Source organism: Lepisosteus platostomus, chromosome 6 (assembly GCF_059453375.1).
Source record: "Lepisosteus platostomus isolate fLepPlt1 chromosome 6, fLepPlt1.hap1, whole genome shotgun sequence".
In the NCBI taxonomy this organism is placed as follows: domain Eukaryota; kingdom Metazoa; phylum Chordata; class Actinopteri; order Semionotiformes; family Lepisosteidae; genus Lepisosteus; species Lepisosteus platostomus.
The window spans coordinates 67,906,925-67,932,879 of record NC_142616.1 but is presented as its reverse complement, the minus strand read 5'-3'; the positions used below and the strand labels follow the sequence as shown (position 1 = coordinate 67,932,879).

The window sequence follows — 25,955 nt, the reverse complement described above, 5'->3', positions numbered from 1 at the left end:
TATTATTATTATTATTATTATTATTATTATTATTATTATTGTCATGCTTTTCGCGGCAGTTAGTTTGTCCTAATTGCTCTGGGTGACATGAGCAGCACAAGCCGAGCTGAACCCTGTGCCTCCCGGGCCGCTAAGTCTTCAGTCCAGCGAGCTCTGCATTCAGTGTCATTGATATTATTACACTGTCAGAAATACTATTACACTGCCGTTGATATTATTATACTGTCATAAATAATATTACACTGGCATTCATATTATTACACTGGCATTCATATTATTACACTGTCAGAAATACTTTTACACTGCCATTGATATTATTATACTGTCATAAATAATACTACACTGGCATTCATATTATTATGCTGTCATAATTATTATCCCTCTGCCATTAATATTAATCGTTGAAACAGTATCGTGTTCCAGTTGATTCCAGTATTATTCCAGTAGTGTATCGTACAAAATTCTCTTTGTTGCTCGCAATCATGAAAGTTAATAAATTAAGATCAGAACACTCGCAGCTGTAAAGTATTTCTTAAAAAGGTGCTGCTTCTTAAATTTCGATTTTGAAAAGAAATAAAAAAACATCGCCGCAATTCTTGATAATTAGGAGAAATTTCAGTCCACGTGTAATTTGTTAAATAGTTTAATAGTATACCTCCGAGAAAATAAAAAAAATCTCTGTAATCCCACTTTATTTTATAGACACAAAAACGATTCTAATCCAGATTTCAAATTAAAACATTATTTTCTAAATCGATTATTGCAGTGGAATATTCTTGTGTAGTAGATTTATATTAAATTGATCTAGTGTTTTCTGAACACCGGAAGGGCTAATCGTGGTTTTGTATTAAAACTTAATATTCACGTAATCGTATAATTTTACTGCACTATCGAATATCGTCAAACAAGCAATTATTATTATTATTATTATTATTATTATTATTATTATTATTATTATTATTATTATTATTATTATTATTATCATAAGCAGTATTATTATTCAATATTATTTTAGTTAATACTCATATAAGATCTATCGAATATTGGTTATTGGTTATTAATAATAATAACTACAACAACAATACTACTACTAATAATAATTATATTCTTTTGTTTTATTGTAATACGTGAATATCATCCTTCAGGTATTTGGAAGAAGTTTTTCTGGAGAAAACAGCAAAACGAGAGCGAGTTCTTGAGACACGATACAGAGGGCACGTCTGTTTATAAAACAACAACATCATCATCATCATCATCATCATCATCATAATATTATAATAATAATAATAATAATAATAATGATGATGATGATGATGATGGTGATGATGATGTATTTGATCGTTTGGACAGTGACGGGCGGCGCTGCCTGTGAACCTCACGACTGTGCCTGGTCACGCAGGACAGTGACACTCGTGTTCGGACACGCAGGGGAGGATCCGGCCTGCTCACAGGAATGGTATTCCTTCAGGAAGAGTGAACGGGATGGCCGGTGTGTTCTGTATTTGTCCTTCTCACGCGTCCCGACGGCTGGTTTAACCCCCTGTGGTCCAGGGCCCGGTTCCGTGTCAGCAGAGCCGCAGGCCGGGCCGACTGGGCTTCTCCTGGGGGACGGTCGGGGGTCGTGACCGCCTCGCGCTCCTCCCCTGCTCCTTTCTTTCACCCGGGACACGGCCGCGAGCTGCACCTGCCCCGCAGCCGCGGTGCGCGCGAGCCCAGGTCTCGTGCAGGAGATTTGCGAGGGCTTTGCATGTGTTAAAGCGAGAGTGTGCGGCGGGGGGGGCGCTTTATTTTGCTTTTTAGTCAGAAAAACCTGTAAGAGAAACGAGAATCCCCCTCCCCTCCCCTCCACCCAGTTTGCATTGCCGCGCAGGATATTATTTTAATTCCTCAGACTGGGGTTTCTGAAGGAGAGACCCCCCCGGTCTGCCGGAGAGAGGAGGGAGGGGTGGAGAGGAGAGCAGGCGAGCTGGTACAGTTCCGCGGGCGAGAAACTAACGTCTTCATCCGGCCTCATTCTCCTTTGTCAAATCTCCCCTGCGTGGAGGCACCTCGCGCCGCCTGTCAGCCGCGCGCCGCAGGTGAACGTCTCTATAAGGGCCGCCGGAGCTCGCGGCTCCCGGGCCCACAGCGCGCGGCCGAGCTCGGGGCCCGGGTCACCAGGGGGCAAACAGGACAGATCTGCGAGGCAGGCGAGAAACGTTGTTATTTCAGCTCAGTACGCGCACAGCTGCCGCAGCGGGGCGGACGGGGCCGTGCCCTGTGTGTTCGGGCCCTTCTGGGTCCAGACTGGGGCGTCTGTCTCGCCCCCGTCACCGCAGGACCCGCCGTGTAGGTGTCGTCGTGTCCGGGGCTTGAGCGACGTTCCTCCAGAACGTTGCAACAACAGCAACGCAAAAGACTGGGCGACCTGGCAAAGCGCAAAGTTAACAAAACCCTGACAGCAGAACTTAGTCTCTTAGCTTTTGAACTAGCGATCCGACAGCACGGGGCGAGCCAGCTCTTCCGCTATCAGCGCCTGTGCTTCCACACGCCGACACCAGCGGCAGCTCCTTCTGCCGGCGCGAAGCTAGGGCCGAGCGCCCTCCCTCCGGCGCCCCGCTGGCCGCCAGACCCGCTCGGGTCCGGGCTGCGGGCAGCGCGCTCGGCCGGCGCTGGCGACCCGGAAGACAGGGTGCCGTCTGACGCAGCAGGAGGTCGCTCTGTTTTTGTGTACCTGCCTGGGCAGACAAGTTTATTCCCTCTCTTATTTTGCATGAGGGAGAGAGAGGGGGGGCGAGGGAGAGAGAGGGGGAGAGAGAGGAGCTGTCTGACGGCGCTCAGCCCTCAGAAACGCGGACGGTCTCGACCTGCACGCACGCGGCTCGTGAGCGGTGAAGGACAGCGCACGGGGACACGGGCACCGAGCTCCGCGAGCCGGCGGCGGGACCCCTCTCGTGAGTAGCAGCGCTTTACCTCCTCGCGCTCGGATCTGCGTTTCCACATCGCCTCCGGGCTGTTTGACAATAACTTTCGTCTTTTTTTCTGCCCAGTTTCATATCATTCTTGGATTTTCTTTTGTTTCCTACGGACTTCATTCTGATTTTATTCTTTTAAATGACAGAACAGTTACGCTTTGTTTCAGCTCGAGGCACAACACAAGTTCGCTTTGTTACTGCCGCTGGCGGGGAGTTTTGAGAGTCGAGTTTGAATTGTGTTTCTTGTCTATAGAAGAGTTTTATACATTGAATAACGGCAGAGGTTTTATTTAAAAATAGAAAAGTCCAGCTCGGGTATTCACAGCATAATATGAAAATGTCTGAAGTTTTCTTTCTCGGAAAGCGGAGAAAGACAACTACCGTAGCAAAAGAAGAACTTAAATATTATTGCACTAACAAAAAAAAAAACACTACATTTACAAGAAAAAGTGCTGTTGTCCTATAGCAAGAAATACGAAACCAAACGGCACGGTAACTCAAGGTTCTCCTGTCTGGGATTGGGATACATGTCAAATAGAGGATCGTTGTATTTTAAAAGATGTCGATGCCTAATTTGTATTTTTCGTTGACAAAGTAGCAGCAGTGCGGTTTGCCGGCCAGCAGCCGCGCTCTGAGCTCGCGGGTGTGTAAACGGCGCTCCTGTGTTACCTGGACAGCGCGAGACACCGTGCCTCGCGCCAAGCCCCACAGACCGTGACAAGACACGCATCGCGAGCCAGAAAAACTGGCACGCAGCGCCCCAGCGCCGGCCGCGTGGCTCCCGGTGCGTGGGGAAAGATGGCATATAATTTATTTTTTTTAGCCCTATATTTTAAAAAAGGAGCAATAAGAATTTTACAAGGGTGGACAGAGTTTCTGCAAAGCAGATAATAACTGACTGCGTTGATGTAGAACTTGCTATTAAAAATGTGTTCAATTCATAAAAGGTATAAATAAATTAATAGTGACCGTAAAGGATTGTTAAACCACCATTAACAATCCTGTCTAACTGTCACGATAGAGCAGCGAATTCACACAATTACTGAAGTCCAGCAGCTTGTGAGCTAGTGTCCCTTGTGCATAAACAGACAGGCTCCGATTATTATTATTATGATTATTATTAATAATAATAACAACAGTAATAAAGACTTATTGTTTACAGTTAATAATAATAATAATAATAATAATAATAATAATAATCATTGTTATTATTATTATTATTATTATTATTATTATTATTATTATTAATGATAATAGTACAAAAAGGTTAAATTCTAGTTTTTAAATAATTTCTAAATGCAGTTTATGTTCCAGAATGTGTGAAAATATCCGCTTGAATGTGTTTGACAACGACTCTGCGACTGAACATGGAGAAATGCAACACTTCAAACTGTGATAATAATAATAATAATAATAATAATAATAATAATAACAACAAGGGAGGGTTCTTGCTGCTTGCGGTTGTGTTGCACTGTTAGACCCGCCTGTGAAAGTGTTTGGTTCGGCGCTGATACACGTGTTGTGCTGCTGCTGGCTCAGGAACTGCAGCTCCACGGTTTGCGTTATTAATTGACGCGCATTATGTCTTATCTCCTTGTCATCAGATGAAAAACACATTTGCGGCCCCGGAACAAAGAGGAGGTGGAATTGTTGTTTTCTCGAGCTGTGTGACTGTTCACCCGCGGCGGCGACTGGCCCCGCTGCGTCAGGATCCTCAGCCCCGTGAAAACGAGCGGACTGCGGTGCCTAATGTCTGCAATTGTCAAACAGAACCCCGCTTTCTTAAGTTATTTTAAATCATCTGTTGTTTTAAAACGGTGCTTATGCGTCCAACACATACGGTACATAAACACGAGTGTCTAACAAATCGGTTTGCTCGATTGGAATCAGAAAGGTCCAGGAGTACATGTGACAGTTGCAATCACATTCAGACGTGTTTGAGTCGTCGGAAAAGCCAGTGTCCGTCGCCGGACTGCGAGTTCTGCTGCTCTTTGTGTCGTTAAAGCTGTAGTTCGACTGCCTTCGCCGGCGGGGGCCGTGTTCCTATTGCTTTGGGAACGGGCGGTATTTTCTGTCTCTTCTCTCGCAGTTACGTTATAATAACAGTTTACATGAGCTTGTTGGGTTTTGTTTTGAAGAAGAAGAAGCTTATTTTTCCATCTGCGACCGAGGCTTTCAGGACGGACGCGCACACGGGGGATCTGGACTCGAGTCCTGCAGTCGGGCCTGTCCGGCGGTGTCCGCGCTGCTGCTAACTGGACGTCCAGCTCTGCGGAGGGCAGCGGCAGGGAGCGGGGTGGCAGCCAGTTTTCACAGGGCCGGGACGGGCTAAGAGAGGACCGCGGGTGGAAGGGCTGTCAGTGGCGCGCTGATTCATCGCTCTCTTGTGACTCCAGAACTAAGTCAACAGCGAGCAGAAATAATGTGTTCCGCCAGGGCCTTATTAAGCAGGACGCAGGAACAGCCAGATAAATCAGGTTTACAGGACGGTGTTTTTCCCTCAGTGATGCTTCCCACCCACCGAGGGGAAAAAACACAAAACACAATCAAGTTTCTGTAATTTTATTTCACTCGGTAATGTGGCGCTTCGGCTGCTGGAGGGCTGCTGTGCAGTTCGCCCCGCGGTCCGGGCGAGCGAAGACAGGCCCAGCGCTGTGACACAAATGTCAAATTAAATAACACATCGAAAACGTGTCACTCGTTTTCTCTAATGACGGTTTAAAACCACCGAAATCAGCCACATCCTCTCACCCCGGGGTCATGTCGGTGAAGGGTCTGTGTTTAGGGCGCTGTTCAGCAAAATCCAGGGAGCGTGTGGGCCGTCTCGCGGAGGTGGTGGGGGGGGTCACAAAGCCTGGCCACGAGCGGATCGGGTCAGCACGAGCCAGGGCAGATGTGTACCTGTGGTGCTCGCGGAGGAACCGGGTCTCGAGGCTGCAGCTTCCAGGAACTCCGGAATTTGCACAAAAATATCTACTCGAGGATTAGAGCTAAACATTGACACACGAATAAATTGTTTCTTCGAATGGCATAAAACCTCCAGAATTAAATAATGGCATGCAGTTAATGGCGTAAAGATTGGGGGAAAAGTTTTTAGTCTACTTAACATTTTAACTAAAAATATCGCAAGATTCCTGATGCGCAGCTGGAGAAGTGGAGCTCGTTCGCTGTTGTTTTACAGGCTGATTTGCACTGTGTGGGATATTCATATTAGAATCGACGAGCGCTTATTTAGAGCGCCGAGAACTATACGCGATCCTTTCAGAAAAGTGCAGCTTCAGCTCAGTGCAGAGAGAAGTTCTGCAGTCGCGCTGTCAGTGTCAGAGGAGCCGCCTCCCTCCTGCCCTCCTGCTCGAGCTGAGGCAGGTCGCGCGCAATCTAATTACCCCCCAGCACGCGCGCTAATGCAGCGCCCTGGCTTGTGTCAGGACGTCTGGCACCGCGCCCGCCCCTGGCTCGGGACAGGGGGCTCACCGTGTCGCGACCCCCCGCCCGTGAGCAAGTATTGTCCATCACTGCGACACGTACACGTATTAACAGAGGCGATTGAAAGTCATAATTACAAAGATGCAAAAACCCGCTGTCCACGGGCGCGTCAGGACTGTAGTTGTTCATGGTTGTTGTTAGTCGAAACGATTCACTGGCTGTGAATCGCTGTGACGTGATGTTTGGGACTGGAGTTGTGCTGGACACGGCGTGGGAACCCCTGCCACACTGACACGTTATTTGTTGTTAAGGATTATTATTATTATTATTATTATTATTATTATTATTATTATTATTATTATTATTATTATTATTATTATTATTATTATTATTATTAAGGATTATTCATTCGGCAGTTCTTCAGAAAATATGCACTTCTTTGATATGAAGCCGAAGAATGTCCAGAGCTCGTGCTGTGTGTGTTGAAAGGGACGTGTCCTTGTGATTCCTGTGTGTGTGTGAGCGTGTGATGGATTTCAGGTTGATGGGAGCACACTGTGGTCAGGAGAACTAAACAGAGTTCGGACAGATTCTGTTTGTACCCCCCTAAGACCCCCATCGACCAGCGCCGTAAGCTCCTAGCCCCGGGCCGTGCTGAGACCCCGACGTGAAACTGCGTTGTGTAGTTGTCGAATCTGCGTCGTGTAATTTTTGGTTAATGTAGCACACCAGTCGGGCCGCCCCTGTGGTCACAAAAATGTACTGTCTAAACACTGAACACGAATCTGAGTTACAGGCGCATCCCGAGTGTTTACTGTAGCTCTGTTTGAGGACACAGCTCAGAGGCCTGCACGGTACACACTGACGTGTAACATATATAAAGGCAAATGTGTTTTTCTAACCCTGCGCACGGCAGGCTGGTTTTCATCTCCCCGCAGAGCTCGGCTCGTCTGTCCTCTGAGCAGCAGAGTAGCTCGTTGTTGAGATGGCTTCTGCTTGTCTGCCCTGAGCTCTGGTACCCTGGCCCCGTCTGCCCCAGTGCCCTGCCCCTGCCTGCCCTGCCCCTGTCTGCCCCAGTGCCCTGGCCCTGCCTGCCCTGGCCCTGTCTGCCCCAGTGCCCTGCCCCTGCCTGCCGCATTGCCCTGGCCCTGCCTGCCCTGCCCCGGACTGCACCAGTACCCTGGCCCCGTCTGCCCCAGTGCCCTGCCCCCGTCTGCCCCAGTGCCCTGCCCCTGCCTGCCCTAGTGTCCTCCCACTGTCTGCTCCAGTGCCCTGCCCCTGTCTGCTCCAGTGCCCTACCCCTGCCTGCCCTAGTGTCCTGCCACTGTCTGCCCCAGTGCCCTGCCCCTGTCTGCTCCAGTGCCCTGCCCCTGCCTGCCCTAGTGTCCTGCCACTGTCTGCCCCAGTGCCCTGCTCCTGTCTGCCCTTCCCCTGCGTGCCCTGCCCCTGCCTGCCGCATTGCCCTGGCCCTGCCTGCCTTGCCTCTGACTGCACCAGTACCCTGGCCCCGTCTGCCCCAGTGCCCTGCCCCTGCCTGCCCTGCCCCTGTCTGCCCCAGTGTCCTGGCCCTGCCTGCCCTGCCCCTGTCTGCCCCAGTGCCCTGCCCCTGTCTGCCCTAGTGTTCTGCCACCAGCGGGTCACAGGGCTCCTGACTCGGACACAGCGCTGGGCAGGTCGTCCCTGTCATGAGCTGTCTGTGCCCGAACACTCAGCCAAGTCTAGGATGTGGTGTTGGAGGTGTTGGTGGACCAGTAGGCGAGGTGACACTGCTGCGCCTAAGACGTTAAACCGAGGTCCTGGCCACTGGTCACTACAGATCCCAGGTGTGCCTGTCAGTAAGAGTAGAGGTGTTGACCCCAGTGTCCTGACTACCGGTCAGTACAGATCCCAGGACAGTTTTCAGTAAGAGTAGAGGTGTCAATGCTAATGTCCACTCTGGTCTTGTAGTCTGCCCCCCTAAAGTTCCCCCTCAATCCACCTGGCTTCTCTCTCCTCCCCGGACCAGAGGGGAGCTGCTGTGTTGCTCACATGGGACCCTTTGTGATGAGATGTGCGATTTAAATGTCAGGATTTATTCATTATTACTAAAACTGAAGGCTGTCACTCAGCAGTGTTCTTCACTAACAGCCTAAGTAACAGTTACTCTGGGGCTGCTAACACAGAACTGGGAGTGTAGGTGAAATATTAGGCTTATGCTTGTCCAGTTTGAAACGATGTCTGGTGTCGCTCACTGGAAGTCGAGGGCTTGTCTGAGTCTGAGCCCCCGCTGGTGTCCGGTCGCTCTCGGGCAGGAGTGACATTAAAGTAACGTCCCGGCTCCCTGCACACACCACGCTGGTGACGCCCGAATCCGTCTTCCTCACTCGGGCGTGCCGGACGGGCCAGTTAGGCACAGACCTGGCTCTGCACCGTGGGCTGAGCAGAGTGCGGTACCTCAGGGGTACAGCCTGGAGCCACACTGTACGGCTGTTGTGCTCCAGGTGTGAGCAGCACTGCTCTGACTGTCAGGCAGAGGGCATTGTGGGGACTCTGGGGCAGAAGACAGAACCCCTGTCCTGGGGCAAGAGAGGGTCTGGGGGGGTCTAACTGCTCAACCCCCCAGATCCCCACAGATCCCCACAGAGGGTGTTGCAGAGGCATTCGTGACAAGAGATGAAAACTTTTAACCTCTTTTATTCACCCAAGTCCAGACTGAAGAAACACCTGAAACCTGTAGGTCCAGGTGCAGGCAAAACCCGCCCCAAACACAAGACAAAGATCCCGTCCATCGGCGTCTGGGACATAAATAGGCTTAAATGCCATTCTTTCTCTCCCTCGCTCTGCCTCTCCTCTCTCTCCCCCTTTCTCTCCGCGTCTCGCTGCTTGCACTATTAAAAGTTCATTTCCTGGTGATTTTTTAAGAAGTGGTGACGTCAGAGCGCGGCGTCAGAGTGGCTGGATCTGCGGTCCGGCGGCTCGAGCGCTCGGGCACGGGCACGAGCACGAGCAGCAGCTCCAGAGAGCCCGAGAGGCACGAGCAGAGCGAGCGAGGGGCGGACAGCCCCGTCCCCCGGACCCGCCGAGTCCAGCCGGCCCGCTCCCTGCTCCGTCGCCGGGCAGCTGGTCCTGTGAGTCTTTTGTACCAAACTGAGAAAGGTCAAGCGTCTCTAGCGCGCAGTCGAAGTCTTACCTCAACAAATTATGTTTCAGCCCTTCGTTTGCAACAGGGAAAAACGCCCCGAGAGGTCTGTCCGCTCATGAACCTGCGCCCCGCAAAGTCGTGAGCGGGACGCGTGTTTCTGTGTGGACACGTTAAAGTCACGCTTTACATTCGCACGAGGTGGTCCCTTAGGAAAAGCAAAAGCAGAGCTGCCCTTGGGAAAAAAGTTTTTAACTTTATTGCAAAAGCAGTCTGATATATAGCTATCAAAACTGAGTGTGTTCCATGAATTAGAACTTATACAATAATTCAGCTAACAGCGATCAATGGTTATGATGATTGTGGCTTTATAATTTTTGTTTAACAGCCACACTTATAACCCCTAATTTGAGATAAGACGGGGAGGGCAGTAAGCAGGGTTCTTCTGGGCACCAGTGTAGCACAGAGGACTGTCCATCGGAACGGTGGCAATATTAACACTTTAACGTCCGGGTCTTCTAACATTACTGCCATTGTCGCCAGTAACTCCCGTGACCGGCGAGCGCAGTTCGCACACTGGGGAGCTTTCACTCTCCCTCCCCTGGTGAAAATGCCCCTCGCTGTGCCCGGCACAGCGCTCAGACCGGACAAGCGGGTTTGGCCGAGGTGAGCAGCCGGGCGGGTACCTGCCGTCTCTGCATACCTGCCGAACAGTCACCCGGAACGCGCGCTGCCACGATAACCCTCCCAGCACCTGACAGTGAGATGCGCAAGACAGGAAAACAGCAGACCAGTTGAGCAGTGTCTATATATGCATATTTCTCTCACTTTTCTCATGAGTATTGCCTTCCACTCACACCGGCAGCGAGTCCTCAGGGCCATAGCGAGCGCAGTGCAGACAGACCTGCGTGTCTTCACTGAAAGAGCTGGAGACCCGCACGCCTTGTGTCCGAGGTAGAAGAAGGTACTGAGGAAGAAAGAAGTTTGACCCCCCCCCCATCCTGCCCGGACATTTTACAGCAGGACAAACGAGCTGAGCAGGACAGGTCTGACCTACAGAAAATCAGAGAAGCGAAACGGCGCAGAACATCCACTTAAAAAAAAACTGTACAGCGCATTGCTACAGTTGGCAAAAATCTTTATAAGTGCGACGAGTACTTCGATTTGCGAAGCCTTTCTCAGCGCGCTGGGGCGTGAACAGGCGTGAAAAGACAGAGACCTGGGCGGCGGGCGGGGCGCAGGGCGGCTTTTCAAGAGGCTGTGCTGTAACTGGCCCCGTGCGCAGAGCTGCTGGCCACATTAATTGGCGACACAGTGTCTTTGCCTCGCTGCCTGTCTGCAGTGCAGGGCGCTTTGGAAGCAGCTAATTGTTAACAAGAGTCAACAGACCTGAGCTGCATCACGCCCTGCGCGCACAGGGGCCGAGAGCGAGAGCTCATTAAGATGCAAAGCGCCGTTTGATCGCCCTCTTTCACAGACAAAACCTGTTTTTATAAGAGGAATGTTGCCACCACTAATTAAAACAATTAGGCGGGGGCATCCAATGGGGTAGCTTACTAATGACCCTTAAGGGTTTGGATGAGTAGCCTTCCGCACCCCTCCTAACGCTAAAAATCTGATTTATAATGGCAAGAGGTTTTTTCAACAGGATCTTTTTTCATGGAGACAAAATCGATTTAGCAACAATAAACTATCCCCAGCCCAACTATAAAAACCACATTACCATGGGAATCACAGAGATGCAAGTTGTTTTTGTTATTGTTTTTGGTTAAAAATGGATCGAATAGTCAAGTGATTTATTCTTATTTGTGCCACTCCCTACGAAAAATCACATTATTTTACACGAACTTTACCTCACAAACCGTGTTTTCCAGCTTGCCGGGTTCAAGAATGTGGTGGAAATAGCTTTGTGATTTTTCCAAGTTCAGTTTAAAAGTCGTTAGGAACGTTTTGCACGTAACACAAAACAAACAAAACAACAACATTTCTGAAACAAATTCTGGTTCATTATTGTCATTGTCTTCCAATGGTTCTCCTAATATTTCAATAATAATAATAATAATAATAATAATAATAATAATTTAGTTATTTGAAGCAGGAGGCAGGTTTGAAAGAGGCTGCATTCAGTACTGGACTGTAGATAACTGGAAGTCCAGGCTGTCGCGGGCAGTTTTATGAGAAGCCGGGTTTGATGCTGCTGTCGGGGCGCTCGGGCTCAGGAGAAGATTCAGTGAATCACCTTCCCGACCAACAGGTCCGGGGCTGCAGCGGCCTCGCGGAGGGGGGAGTAGCCAATGGCGGCGTGTGCGAGCCCTGATTGGCTGGCGGGGGATCACTGCCGAACCTGCGGCCCCGCCCCTGCGTGCATGATATCCAATTTGCTGGCGCCAGCCCCAGCAGTCTCCGCCGCCGCCTGTCGCTCATAGGCCCGCGTTACTGTCCCGGGCTGTGCCGGTCGAGAGGAGCGCAGAGAGCCCAGCCTGTGGGAGCATCAGCAGCCCGTGGAGCTGGCGGATCACCCAGCATCACCCAGCGAAAGCAAAGCCGTGTCTGCGGGCAGCCCGGCCCCAGTAGGCGTTTCCCTTGGTAGGAAAAGTTAAAAAAAACTGAGCGATAAAAGAGTTAGAGGGCGCGGAGAGACTGGCGTGTTTTGGTACATCAAAGCGGCTTCTGCTTAAAAAAATCTGTGAGTATGAAAACTTTTCCCCCTCTTGCAACAGTCTTGGGACGAGCTCGGCCGTGTGGGTTCGAGGCTGCTGGCGGCGCGCTCGCCGCGGGTATGTGTGTGCGGTCAGATATTCCTAGAATGACCTGCCTTGTGCGCCTTGACTCAAAACAGTCGTGGGCGCCCGCGGGGGGGCGGGGAGGGGCGGTGTGTTTGGAGTATCGCTCATGTGTTGCGGCTCCGCGGTGCATCTCGCACAGATACACAGATACACAAGCCAGGAGGCTGCGCGCATAGCTGGACCGGTCGATCGGGGGATACTGGGGGTCCCGGCGGGGGCAGCCCGGCCGTCAGGTGTCTAATGTTTGCATCTGATTGGCTTGCAGGTGCCCAAGCGGCCAGCGCGTCGATGCCCATCGGAGAAGCCTTTCCTACTGTGACTCCTAGCGTTTCTCGGGACGCCCTGAAATCCGGCTGAAAGAAACTTTTTCGTTTGAGAGAAAGAAACGCATTTTCCGGCGGGGACTATAAAGTTGTTGTCACGAAGGCTCACCGCAGTGAAGACTCGGAGGAAACTCGAGTGGGTAGGAGGGGATCAGAGGGCGCACAGGACAAGTCCCGTGTCGGAGAGGCGCCCCTTTTCGCGCACAGCCCCCTCGTGTGAATATCGTGAGTGTGCTCGCCTCCGGGTCGCGACATGGAAGTGGCGGCCGACCAGCCGCGGTGGATGGCGCACCACCACGCCGTGCTGAACGGCCAGCACCCGGACTCGCACCACCCGGGACTGGCGCACAACTACATGGAGCCCGCGGCCCAGCTGCTGCCCCCGGACGAGGTCGACGTGTTCTTCAACCACCTGGACTCGCAGGGCAACCCCTACTACCCCAACCCGGCCCACGCCCGGGCCCGGGTCTCCTACAGCCAGGCGCACGGTAAGACCGCCCGTGTCGGTGTTGTGGTCTCGTCTGTGACAGTACGTTGAAAGTGTCGTTGCAATGCGGGTCTGAACTGGTGAATAGGTTTTAGAAGCGCGGCCAGGCGGGCCTGACCGGTGTCTGAAGTCACAGAATAAAACGATAAGGAGCGAATGAAGAGTCACTCCGCTGCCCAGTGCTGGTCCGTGTCTTCCCGGCCCTGGAGCTGGAGTCGGCCTTCCAAAGGGACACTCTCCGTGGCGCCCTGAAGTGTCGAGGTTGTCTCGGGGGGAGTGACCTCGCAGCTGAGCCCACTGACAGCGCCAGAGCGGCTTCGTCTCGGCGAGGAGAGACCAAAAGCACTCCGAACCCCCTGCTGACACCGTCCGGGCCTGGCTGAGCGGTACCGGCCCGAGCCCCTCTATCTGCCGCGCTACCTAGAAATGTTGTTGAAAAGCAAACGATTGGGGGGGGTGTGGGGACTTCTAGCAAACCGACAGAGGAAGGGAAAGGAAGTCGCAGTCATGTAGCCCTCCATCGGGGGACAGAGAGAGAGAGCAGAAGGTTTCACACAGAGAAGCACTTCCCGGATGTGAAATCAAAACGAAAATCGCTAATCATACTCGAAGTCTTGGTGCCTGAGCCGCGCTTCGGGGCGCTGGCAGTGCTGCCCTGACACCTCTCTTCCCCCGGAGTCCGGCCCGGCTGCCGGCGGCGCTGAGCCCACGGGCTTGTGAGCTATAAACAGCACGCGAAGTTCTTTCGTAACGTTTTTTTTTATCATTATTTTCGTTTCGTTTTTTTTTTAAAAAAAAAAAACATCAACAGCAATGCGCTGTGATTTCTCGGGTTCTGTTGAGCGGTGAGCGAAGTTCGTTTCGCTTTGAGGCCCCGAACCTCCGAGCCGGAGGCGCCGGGCTGCCGGAGAGGCGGACGGGCCCGTCCCGTCGCGCTCTGCTGCAGAAGAGCCTGGGACCCCCTGCGGGCTCGCGGTGGAGTGAAACTTGCTTCTACTAAGTTGCTGCTTTTTGTTTGTTGTTGGTGTTGTTGTTGTTTTTTGTCGCCGTTGCTGGCGTGTGGAGGTCAATGTCTCACAAACTCTTTCCAGCTCGCCTCACCGGGAGCCAGGTCTGCCGTCCGCACCTCCTCCACAGCCCGGGGATTCCGTGGCTGGACAGCGGCAAGGCCGCCCTCTCCGCCGCCCACCACCACAACGCCTGGGCCGTGAGCCACTTCACCAAGCCCGGCCTCCACCCCGCCAGCTCGGCGGGCCCGGGCGGGCTGTCCGCCGTGTACCCGCCCGGCAGCGGCTCCGCCACGGCCTCGGCGTCCACCCTCACCTCGGCGTCGCACGCCAGCCCCCACCTCTACAGTTTCCCCCCCACCCCGCCCAAGGACGTGTCCCCGGATCCCGGCGCCGCCTCGCCGTCCTCCGCCGCCAGGCTGGACGAGAAGGAGTCCATCAAGTACCAGGTGTCCCTGGCGGAGAGCATGAAGATGGAGACCCCCAGCCCCCTGCGAGCCAGCCTGGCCGCCATGGGCGCCCAGACCCCGTCCACGCACCACCCCATCCCCACCTACCCCGCGTACTCGCTGCCCACGGGCCACGAGTACGGCGGCGGCCTGTTCCACCCGGGCGGCCTGCTGAGCGGCGCCTCCTCCAGCTTCACGCCGAAAATGAAGAGCAAAGCGCGGTCGTGCTCAGGTGAGTCTATTATTATTATTATTATTATTATTAGTATTATTATTATTATTATTATTATTATTATTATTATTATTATTCAGTAACATTGCCGTCCCTGAGAGCTTCCCAGAGAAGTGGAATCGAATCAGTTCGTTCTCGGTTTCTGTCTGTAACTGTTCGCGCTCCGTCTGTGACTGAGGAGCTTTCCTCCGTCAGCAAAGCGCCTCCGCGCTCCGGGTTTATTTCGCTGTTCATTTCACAACCGCTTTTACTTTCGTTTGGAAAACAAACTTAGACAAATAAGGCGATCGTGACTGTGCTGCAGAAATTTCCCTCTGTGGGATTTAGTGTGTCGCCCAGACTAGAATTTTTTTTTATCTGATAAAACTCAGCTAAGTCATGAACAGCTGCATTAAAAATTGCTTCGAGTTTCTTTTTGAACAATTCGGTGAATAAAATGCGTTTAAAAGGCGCTCAGCTGTATTACTGCAATAGTATTATTCGAAGGCTGTGAAATTTCGCTCCATTAATATTTGAATGGAATGATCAAGCAGAAGAAAGTTAATTTTTAATGTTCCAAATTGAAATTGCAACGAATTTTTAAAGAACACAAAATAATTATAGCTTTTCCGAGGGCTGTAATTCGTTTACTACTTTTTTTTTTAGTTTTAAATTATTCTATTAACACACAAAAAATCATAAGTAAAAAATCACATAGGCCTAAAAAATAAATTTGTTTTTTTGTTAAAATATTCGTTTAGCAGGACTACTGCAATGCTGTCGCAGCGCATCTTCTCAGAAAACGGTTTGAGAGCGACAGGAGTCGGCATTCCCACAATTCACTAATTAATAATAATTATCTCGCCCCCGATTCTTAATCCTCCGGCTGTGTTTTAGTTTGTAAACATTTTAATCGTCCTGAACAAATTAACTACATTCCGGTGCAAATAAATAAAGACAAAAACGGCAGCGAAAGTTTATATTTTATTTGTTTTTTTGCCCCGACTGTGTGCCTTGAGGTTTGTGCGAGTGTAATTTGTGTTTTGTGTGGGGTGTAATCTCATCCTGGAGTCTCTACAGCTCTTATCTCTCCTGGACCCAAGTAAACACACTTCAGTGAAAGGGGACACTTACAGCGGGTGTTACACAAACACACCTCGCCGGGGTCACGGACTCCAGCCGACACGTTAGGACAAGGAGCCCGACCCGCAGACTCACCTGAAGAAAACCCACTCGTCCTGTACCTGCTGGGCGCGCGGGTCCGCTGGAGCCGGAGGGGTTTCGCTCGCCCACGGCCTCGCGCTGACGCAGCCCGGGATTCAGAGCAAAGCGCGTGGAAGAGACGGGAAAAAAACGACAAAACACACCGGCACCAGGCCTAAACAACGACAACAGCGGTAGCAGCGCCGCGGTAGCAATGTTTTTATTTCTGTATTCTGTATTAAAATATTCTGAGGGAACAGAAGTTATTGGGCAACAACTGAGCCGTGAAGAAAATCAAAAACGACCGCTGATCATTATTCAAGGAGAATTACGAAACTGAGAACTAATTTATTTGGTTTATTCCTTTAAAAGTTTCTAAGCAGACATCATAATAATAATTGTAGTTGTTCCTGTCATCCTCTCGGTGACGAGAGCTCGCTGTGGCTCGGCTGTCCTTAGCCCTCTCAGCCATGTGAGTGAGTGTTTCCGCACGGACCTGCGTCCACTTTCACACAGAAACACGGAGAAGCGACGCACGAGGCACCACGAGTCACGACACGCAGTCTCCGGCTGCATCCTGTCTGTCCGGGACCCCACGCCAGCCCGCGGGGCCCAACACTAACAACACGACGACCGCGCCCCGCTGTTTGTGTACACCGCCCTGCTGTGCGGGGCGTGTTTCTGCGTGATGAAAAAAAAACACGCTACCTCCTCCCACCCCTGCGCTAAAGAATAGTCGGACAAAACGGGCCGATGTTTTTCCGTGGAATCGCAGCTCTCCCGACCACGGCCACTCAGGCCCCCGCAGCGCGAGGGCCGCACGCGGTTCCGAGGGGGTTCGACCTGTCGCCTGCGAGCGCAGACATGAAAGCCGGCGCGCAGCCGCGAGGGCTGTGTGTGACGGGACCCCGTCCGAGCCAAGCGCCGGACCCCCGGAGAAAGAAAGCAAACTGGTCATTAGACAGAAAATCAGAGGAGTGTGACCCCACTGTGCTGCTGGTCTCTCACTGAGACCCGGTTCAGGAGACCGGCGGACTGGGCAGCACCAGCGGAAACTGGCACGTCTGGCCCACTGCCAGAGAGAGAGCTGTCCCAGAGAGAGAGAGCTGTCCCAGAGAGAGAGCGCTGTCCCGGGGACAGAACTGTCCCGGAGAGAGAGCAGTCCCACTAGGTGACACTGCAGACCAGAGGCGCTCTCTTGCCCTGGTGATGGTGTGTAATTGGTTCAGAGTGGCAGTTTGAGGGTTTTTAACTCCAGCTTGGCACTGGTTCTGTGTCAGCAGCTGTTTTGTTTGAAGAAGACATCTTTCAGCACAAAGCGCCTCTATGAGAGGAAATCTGCTGTTTCAGTTTAAGGGCACATGACCAAAACGTTCAGCCCACAAATCAGTGCGAAACTTTAAAAAGCTACAGAACAGCGACCAGCACACGACCATCTTGTATTTGGTCCCTTTGCTTTAGTGAAAGTTTAGAAGGACGAAGATTCCCACAAAATATTGCAGGAAAAAATTCATGGATTGCTCCCAGTAACCAGACCGAAGGAATCCTCTTGTTCCTAAACTGTTCTCTGTGCCTCAGGCTCCCAGACGTTCTAAAACGCTGGCATGACATTATTCTGAGAGTCGCAACACATACCTTACTCTGGTTTCCTGTTTGATTAACCCCGGAGTCAAGCGGGAGTCTCATACGTCCACAGAGCCCAGAAACAGCCCATCCTGGTCTTGTTTCATCCAACTGCTCATGGCTCTTGGGCTGCAAGTCAGATTCTGAGCCTTCACTCATGCCAGAATAAGACGCCCCTTGAATAATCACCACTCTGTGGGCAGTTGGGGACGATTTGGTTTGGCTAAACAGTTGTTTGGGTTCCAAACACACAGTAAGAGTTCGAAAGAGCACCAGCCAGCACTCTGACCTGCTGGCACAGCTCAGCCTGGGCGAAGATGGCCACTTGAGAGCCGACAGAGAGGGCACCAGGCTGCGACTGGGGTCTCAGTTCATGACTCGGCTCCGGCGAGCGGCCGGACCGCTGGACTGCCGGTGTTGTGACCAATGCTCAAGGACGTTGCGCAGAGCCGGACAGAGCCTGAGCCCACGTCCAGTCGACAGCAGTGCCATCTGCGTTCACACCAACAGGAAACTGATCTTCGGCTTGTTGATTTGAGAGCACATTTTGGATTCTGCGGGTTAGCAAATAATTCTTTGTGCACAGATTGTTTTCACGTGGAGGGCACAAGCTGAAGCTATGCAGAAGTGCATTTAAAACCAAGAACAGGAGGCACCACTTTACTCAGAGAGCTGTGGGAGTGTGGAACTGTTGCGGCTGAAGCTGATTCGGGCTTCTTCCAAGAACTGGATGACACCTTCACCTTATCGTTAGATAACTTGAGTGGCCTTGTGTTTGTAACCCTTCTTTCTTCACTGGCACTTCAATCCCAGAAATCCCAGAGAGCAAATCGCTTCTCTTGACTCTGGGCAGCACTATGCCTTTGGAAGTAGGCACACAGAAGTTTCTTCAACCGATTCATTAGTAATCACAGCCAGATTGATAATGCCGTACTTAACTCCCTCTCTGCTGGATACTACTGAATCTCTCTGGATCTCCAACCCCCAGAATCATCAAACCAATCGATTGATAAAAAGCCGCTCAGGTGCTGCATGATGTTGAAGTTCCTTCTCCTGCTCGGAGAGCTGTCCGTTCTGATTCACAGTCCCTCTGTGATCGGGACTCCCTGCCGGCTGGTTCTTCACAAGCTCCAGCGCTTGCAAACCCGACACCAGCAGTCAGTCAGACACCGACCCCCTGAGAGAGTCCCAGCTGGCACCTGCGCCTGCCCTGCACCCAGCTGGGCGCGCAGTGTCCTCTCGCGGGGCACAGCCAGAGGCACCTCCCTCACCCGAACCCGTGTCCTCACAGCGCCGAGCTCTGGACACACGCAGAGCTGTTTCTGAGCCGCATGACGGGCACTGAGGCTGCCTCCTGCAGCACACACCGAGGGCTCTGGCACCCCCTGTGTGTGGCAAGGAGGCGCTGATGCCCGCGCCAGGCCCCTCCTGGGTGCCCGTGTGTCTGCCCGGTTCACTGGCCCAGCGTGGGCGACGGTCCGCTCCTCTCCGCTGTGGGAGTAACCCGTCTCTTCCTGTCGCACACAGAGGGCCGAGAGTGTGTGAACTGCGGCGCCACGTCCACACCGCTGTGGAGGAGAGACGGCACAGGGCACTACCTCTGCAACGCCTGCGGGCTGTACCACAAGATGAACGGCCAGAACCGACCCCTCATCAAGCCCAAACGGAGACTGGTGAGTGAGCACCCCCTGCCTGCCCCTTCCAGCAACCTGCCCCCTCCTGAGATTAGTACAGACACTAACTGCCCCTTCCAGCAACCTGCCCCCTCCTGTAATACTACAGACACTAACTGCCCCTTCCAGCAGCCTGCCCCCTCCTGAGATTAGTACAGACACTAACTGCCCCTTCCAGCAACCTGCCCCCTCCTGTAATACTACAGACACTAACTGCCCCTTCCAGCAACCTGCCCCCTCCTGTAATCCTACAGACACTAACTGCCCCTTCCAGCAACCTGCCCCCTCCTGTAATACTACAGACACTAACTGCCCCTTCCAGCAACCTGCCCCCTCCTGTAATCCTACAGACACTAACTGCCCCTTCCAGCAACCTGCCCCCTCCTGTAATCCTACAGACACTAACTGCCCCTTCCAGCAACCTGCCCCCTCCTGTAATACTACAGACACTAACTGCCCCTTCCAGCAACCTGCCCCCTCCTGTAATCCTACAGACACTAACTGCCCCTTCCAGCAACCTGCCCCCTCCTGTAATCCTACAGACACTAACTGCCCCTTCCAGCAACCTGCCCCCTCCTGTAATACTACAGACACTAACTGCCCCTTCCAGCAACCTGCCCCCTCCTGTAATACTACAGACACTAACTGCCCCTTCCAGCAACCTGCCCCCTCCTGTAATACTACAGACACTAACTGCCCCTTCCAGCAACCTGCCCCCTCCTGTAATCCTACAGACACTAACTGCCCCTTCCAGCAACCTGCCCCCTCCTGTAATCCTACAGACACTAACTGCCCCTTCCAGCAACCTGCCCCCTCCTGTAATACTACAGACACTAACTGCCCCTTCCAGCAACCTGCCCCCTCCTGTAATACTACAGACACTAACTGCCCCTTCCAGCAACCTGCCCCCTCCTGTAATACTACAGACACTAACTGCCCCTTCCAGCAACCTGCCCCCTCCTGTAATCCTACAGACACTAACTGCCCCTTCCAGCAACCTGCCCCCTCCTGTGATTTTTGTATAATTTGAGCTCGGTGGTGAACTGTAGCACAATTCCAGGAAAGCCATCGGGAAATATCATTTTTCCTGGAATTGTCCGCTCACTGTCGCGATCGCGTTATTCCTGGTCTGTAGTCTGAGTGCTGGTAAACAGTGGCGATGCTGGTGACTGGAGTGACTGGAGTGACTCACGTCAGATTCGTCATCACTGGACATCACACTGTTACTGGAGACTCCAGTGGCCTGCACTGAGAGGCTAGGATATTATTATTATTATTATTATTATTATTATTATTATTATTATTATTATTATTATTATTATTCTGATTATTCCTGATGTTGTATAATAACAAGATGATTTGATGAAAATCGAAATAGAGCTTCTGTCAGCAAACATCAGTGAATGTTAAAGCGGCGCCGCAGATCGAAACTGAGCCGATGGGCTTTGATGAGCTGCAGGCCAGTGGACGGTCTTCAGACTTCAGTGGGTTAAATCCACCGCTTTGAACATGAATTCGTATGATCTAGAACAATATCGATATAATCCCTTTCTCTGCGGCTTTGGAGAAGATGACGATTTCTCATCTTTTAATAATAATAATAATAATAATAATAATAATAATAATAATAATAATAATAATTTCTAAACGTTTCCTAAAAATCACCGAGCTCCTCCTTTCCTCGCGAGAAGGCAGCTCTTCTGACTCCAGTTCTCAGTGTCCGACAGATTCTTCCTTTTCGTGCAATTCACTTCACCGAGTTTGTTCTTCAGGACGTGATTTCTGCACGTCCTCCAACAGAGCTTTCATTTTTAAACAGATACTGACAAGTTAGTAAGTCGCGCGTCATACAAAGCTCTGCGTCCGGTCCGGTCCAGCCGCCTTCACCGCTCTGCTCTGGCGATGGCGGCCCGGGACACCGGCAGCATTTAAAGGGACAGAGCATCCTCGTCTCCCAGCTGCTGCGCCTGTTCGGCGGGACACCAGCAGCCCAGGCCCGCCTGGCTTCGGGATTCTCCCAGAACACCTGGCCGCCGAGCCCTGAGCTAGAGATGGGAGCGGTGTGGGAGGGCAGCCTGCATCGTCATCATCATCATCATCATCATCATCATCAACACTAGTAATAACAACAGCCGCAAGATGAAGAGGCTGGTGGTGATGGAGTGATGGTGACCCCAGAGCCCCGGCTGTTCTCGTTTTCAGTGTTTTTTTTTCAGCTCTGTCTGTTTTTTTTTTTAAAAAAAATCCATTATTTTTCCATGGAGTCAGTCTCCGACTCTTTGTACTTTTAATTCAAGTGTTTTCAAATCTCGTTCAAAGGCCGCGCAGTTGTTTCCTGTCCGGATTTCTGCAGGGCCTTGATAAGGAAACGGCTCCCGCGTGTTTCCGCCCCGAGCAGCCGCGCTGGGTTCTGTGTAGCCGGGCTGTGCGGAGCGTCTGCGCTGCGACTCCCCGGCCCTGCGGCCGAGCCCGGGCGCCTGCAGAGCCGGTGGATTTATGGCTGTCGCTCTTATTTACAGGAACGGGGCTCTGAGCGCAGGGACCTGTGGTGTGACGCTGGAGTCTGATCACTTTCGCTTCCCCTCCCCCCGGAACCCCTTCCTGGAAATAAAGACATATATTTATCACTATTTATATTACATATTAATCTATATATTCCGCCCCTGGAAGACACCGGCCCCTTCTGGACAGGAACGACACGGCCGAGCCGTCACTCAGGCCCGTAGCGCGGAACCGGGTCCTGGGAACTATATTCCCAAACTTTTCTGGAGCCGGAGCACAAGCCGATTCGCGACTGCCGGGGTCCCAGAGCGCCCCCCAGGGTGACCGTGACGCGGGCAGCAGCCCACCCGTGCTGAGCGCCTGGGGGTCGGTGTGACACGGGCCCGAGCCGAGGGGTCTGCATCTCAGACCTCCCAGCACGCGCGATCGCGAGCCATAGAGGTGTGAAACCGTGTCCCCACGTACGGGGCAGCGAGAGCGCGGAGGTCCGGGCACGGGGGGCGGGCAAAAGCCGATTGTAAAAAGCGCCCGAGTGCCTCTGTCGCCCTGTAGTCCAGGGATGCCGCCAGCGAGGTCGTGACCCGCCCGGTCTCACCGCTCTGCCCCTCTGTCCCCAGTCCGCGGCCCGGAGAGCCGGCACCTGCTGCGCCAACTGCCAGACCACCACCACCACGCTGTGGAGACGCAACGCTAACGGCGACCCGGTGTGCAACGCCTGCGGGCTCTACTTCAAGCTGCACAACGTGAGTAGCGGCGCTGCGGGCGGGGGGCGGACAGCTCGCGCTGACGGGCCCGCCGGGGGCTGGTGGGGGGGGTCACTGACGAGACAAGCCCGCCCGGCGTCGCTGCCCCCTTCTCCCCTGCGCTCCCACGGGAGACGAGCAGGGGTGGCGCTGTCATTCAGAAAGCGGCGTCTGTCGCAGGGACGCGAGCTTGTCGGGAGCGCCGGCGTGGCTTCAGCCCCGCTCCTCACGCGCAGCTGCTGCCCGGCAGCTCCTGGGGTCAGTCCTGGCTGAACCAAGCAGGCAAGCTGAAGGAGCATTCAGTCCGAACCTTTCAAATTCAATGTAAACTTTCACAAACTCCTCGTCTCAACCTGCTGCCCAGTGCTGCCTCACTTTCTCTCCCCCAGTTCCTCAGCTCTACCCACTGTCCCACACTGCCTCTCTCTCTCTCAGCTCTACCCACTGTCTCACACTGCCTCCCTCTCTCTCAGCTCTACCCACTGTCCCACACTGCCTCCCTCTCTCTCAGCTCTACCCACTGTCCCACACTGCCTCCCTCTCTCTCTCAGCTCTACCCACTGGCCCACACTGCCTCCCTCTCTCTCAGCTCTACCCACTGTCTCACACTGCCTCCCTCTCTCTCAGCTCTACCCACTGTCCCACACTGCCTCCCTCTCTCTCAGCTCTACCCACTGTCCCACACTGCCTCCCTCTCTCTCAGCTCTACCCACTGTCCCACACTGCCTCCCTCTCTCTCTCGGCTCTACCCACTGTCCCACACTGCCTCCCTCTCTCTCAGCTCTACCCACTGTCCCACACTGCCTCCCTCTCTCAGCTCTACCCACTGTCCCACACTGCCTCTCTCTCTCTCGGCTCTACCCACTGTCCCACACTGCCTCTCTCTCTCAGCTCTACCCACTGTCCCACACTGCCTCCCTCTCTCTCAGCTCTACCCACTGTCCCACACTGCCTCCCTCTCTCTCAGCTCTACCCACTGTCCCACACTGCCTCCCTCTCTCTCGGCTCTACCCACTGTCCCACACTGCCTCCCTCTCTCTCTCAGCTCTACCCACTGTCCCACACTGCCTCCCTCTCTCAGCTCTACCCACTGTCCCACACTGCCTCTCTCTCTCTCGGCTCTACCCACTGTCCCACACTGCCTCTCTCTCTCTCAGCTCTACCCACTGTCCCACACTGCCTCCCTCTCTCTCAGCTCTACCCACTGTCCCACACTGCCTCTCTCTCTCTCGGCTCTACCCACTGTCCCACACTGCCTCCCTCTCTCTCAGCTCTACCCACTGTCCCACACTGCCTCCCTCTCTCTCAGCTCTACCCACTGTCCCACACTGCCTCCCTCTCTCTCGGCTCTACCCACTGTCCCACACTGCCTCCCTCTCTCTCTCAGCTCTACCCACTGTCCCACACTGCCTCCCTCTCTCAGCTCTACCCACTGTCCCACACTGCCTCCCTCTCTCTCTCAGCTCTACCCACTGTCCCACACTGCCTCCCTCTCTCTCAGCTCTACCCACTGTCCCACACTGCCTCCCTCTCTCTCAGCTCTACCCACTGTCCCACACTGCCTCCCTCTCTCTCAGCTCTACCCACTGTCCCACACTGCCTCCCTCTCTCTCGGCTCTACCCACTGTCCCACACTGCCTCCCTCTCTCTCGGCTCTAACCCTGCCTCTCTCTCTGGCTGCAGGTGAACCGGCCCCTCACCATGAAGAAGGAAGGCATCCAGACACGCAACCGCAAGATGTCCAACAAGTCCAAGAAGTGCAAGAAGGGCCCGGAGGGGTTCGAGGAGCTGTCCAAGTGCATGCAGGACAAGTCTTCTCCGTTCAGCGCCGCGGCCCTGGCGGGACACATGTCCCACATGGGACACCTGCCCCCCTTCAGCCACTCGGGACACATCCTGCCCACCCCCACGCCCATCCACCCCTCCTTCGCACACCCCCACTCCAGCATGGTGACAGCCATGGGCTGACTGGCGGGGGCGCCCCCCCCCCCGCAGGTCCGCCCGCAGTGTTTCGGGGGGGCGGGCGCCGGGGTCTGTCTGGACGCTGCTCTCGGCGTGCGAGAGGACTACGGGGGACGGTGGTTCCATTTGGACTAGACTCCCCATTTTGTTTTCTGCCGGGAAGGATGTGAGTTTTCGGGCGCAGGGCTGCGGGACCCCCCGGCGTTCCCAGGGCGCCTCTGCCGAACGGTCCGAACGGAGGAAGGCAGCGAGGGAGAGGGAGAACGGCCCCCCCCCACATCCTGCTCCGGCCACCTTCCCGAGCAGATGGCTGGACGATCCACGACCAAAGCCACCCGCCCCGTTCCTGCCCCACTCCTGCCCCGCTCCCTCCCTCTTCCTGCCCCACTCCTGTTCCTGCCCCACTCCTGCCCCGCTCCCTCCCTCTTCCTGCCCCACTCCTGTTCCTGCCCCACTCCTGCCCCGCTCCCTCCCTCTTCCTGCCCCGCTCCCTCCCCGTTCCTACCCCCTTCCTTCCCCGCTCCTGCCCCGCTCCCTCCCTGTTCCTGCCCCGTTCCTGCCCCGCTCCTGCCCCACTCCCTCCATGTTCCTGCCCTGTTCCTGCCCCCTTCCTGCCCCCTTCCTGCCCCGCTCCCTCCCTGTTCCTGCCCCGCTCCCTCCCCGTTCCTGCCCCCTTCTTGCCCCGCTCCTGCCCCGCTCCCTCCCTGTTCCTGCCCTGTTCCTGCCCCCTTCCTGCCCCGCTCCCTCCCTGTTCCTGCCCTGTTCCTGCCCCCTTCCTGCCCCGCTCCCTCCCTGTTCCTGCCCTGTTCCTGCCCCCTTCCTGCCCCGTTCCTGCCCCGCTCCCTCCCCTTTCCTGCCCCACTCCTGCCCTGTTCCTGCCCCCTTCCTGCCCCGTTCCTGCCCCGCTCCCTCCCCTTTCCTGCCCCCTTCCTGCCCTGTTCCTGCCCCGCTCCTGCCCGTCCCCTGGCTGTCCCCCCGCCGTGCCCCCTCCAGGCCCGGGACGGCCCCTGGGAGGGAGCCACCAGGGGGCGGCGATGGGCTCCTGCCCCCCTGGGGCTCCGGACAGGACAGATGCTGGATTACTCATCACGGACTCCTCCTTTTTATAAGGAACCATAAAAAGAAACAAAAAAAGGTTTATAAAGCTTAATTTTAAAGCAGTTTATTATTGTTATTATTATTGTTATTATTGTTGTTATTATTCTATTGTTATAATTATGATAATTTATTTTTACTCCCCGCTGTCTTTCTGTCCCTGGGGTCAGAGGACAGAGCGAAGAAACGTCTGTTTTCCGTCCGCCAGAGGGGGCGCCCTCAGCAGGGTGCCCCGGGTTCGAGCCTGCTGACTCTGCAGGCTCTTGCCTCCCTCCACCTTCTCGCAATCTTGTTTACTGTTTTTCTAAACGCCTGCTTCTTTGTTGAAATAAATATAACCTGACAATCTAAACATGACTGTACACTGATAATAAACCGTCAACGTGTGGAAAA

The 25,955-nt window shown here is 53.6% G+C and overlaps 1 protein-coding gene across 4 annotated transcripts in view; it reads left to right on the top strand.

Annotated features, from left to right (window-relative positions):
- gata2b (GATA binding protein 2b) overlaps positions 1 to 25,955 on the top strand; it is a 26,628-nt gene extending 673 nt beyond the window's left edge. The window contains exons 1-6 of one of the 4 annotated variants that reach the window (XM_088637236.1): positions 2,765 to 2,933; positions 12,550 to 13,095; positions 14,186 to 14,782; positions 19,115 to 19,260; positions 22,380 to 22,505; positions 24,189 to 25,955. In XM_088637236.1, coding sequence (XP_088493362.1) covers positions 12,861 to 13,095; positions 14,186 to 14,782; positions 19,115 to 19,260; positions 22,380 to 22,505; positions 24,189 to 24,473 — 1,389 coding nt within the window. In that variant the 5' untranslated portion in view covers positions 2,765 to 2,933; positions 12,550 to 12,860 and the 3' untranslated portion in view covers positions 24,474 to 25,955. The other 3 variants (XM_088637237.1, XM_088637239.1, XM_088637238.1) reach the window with 3 other exon arrangements.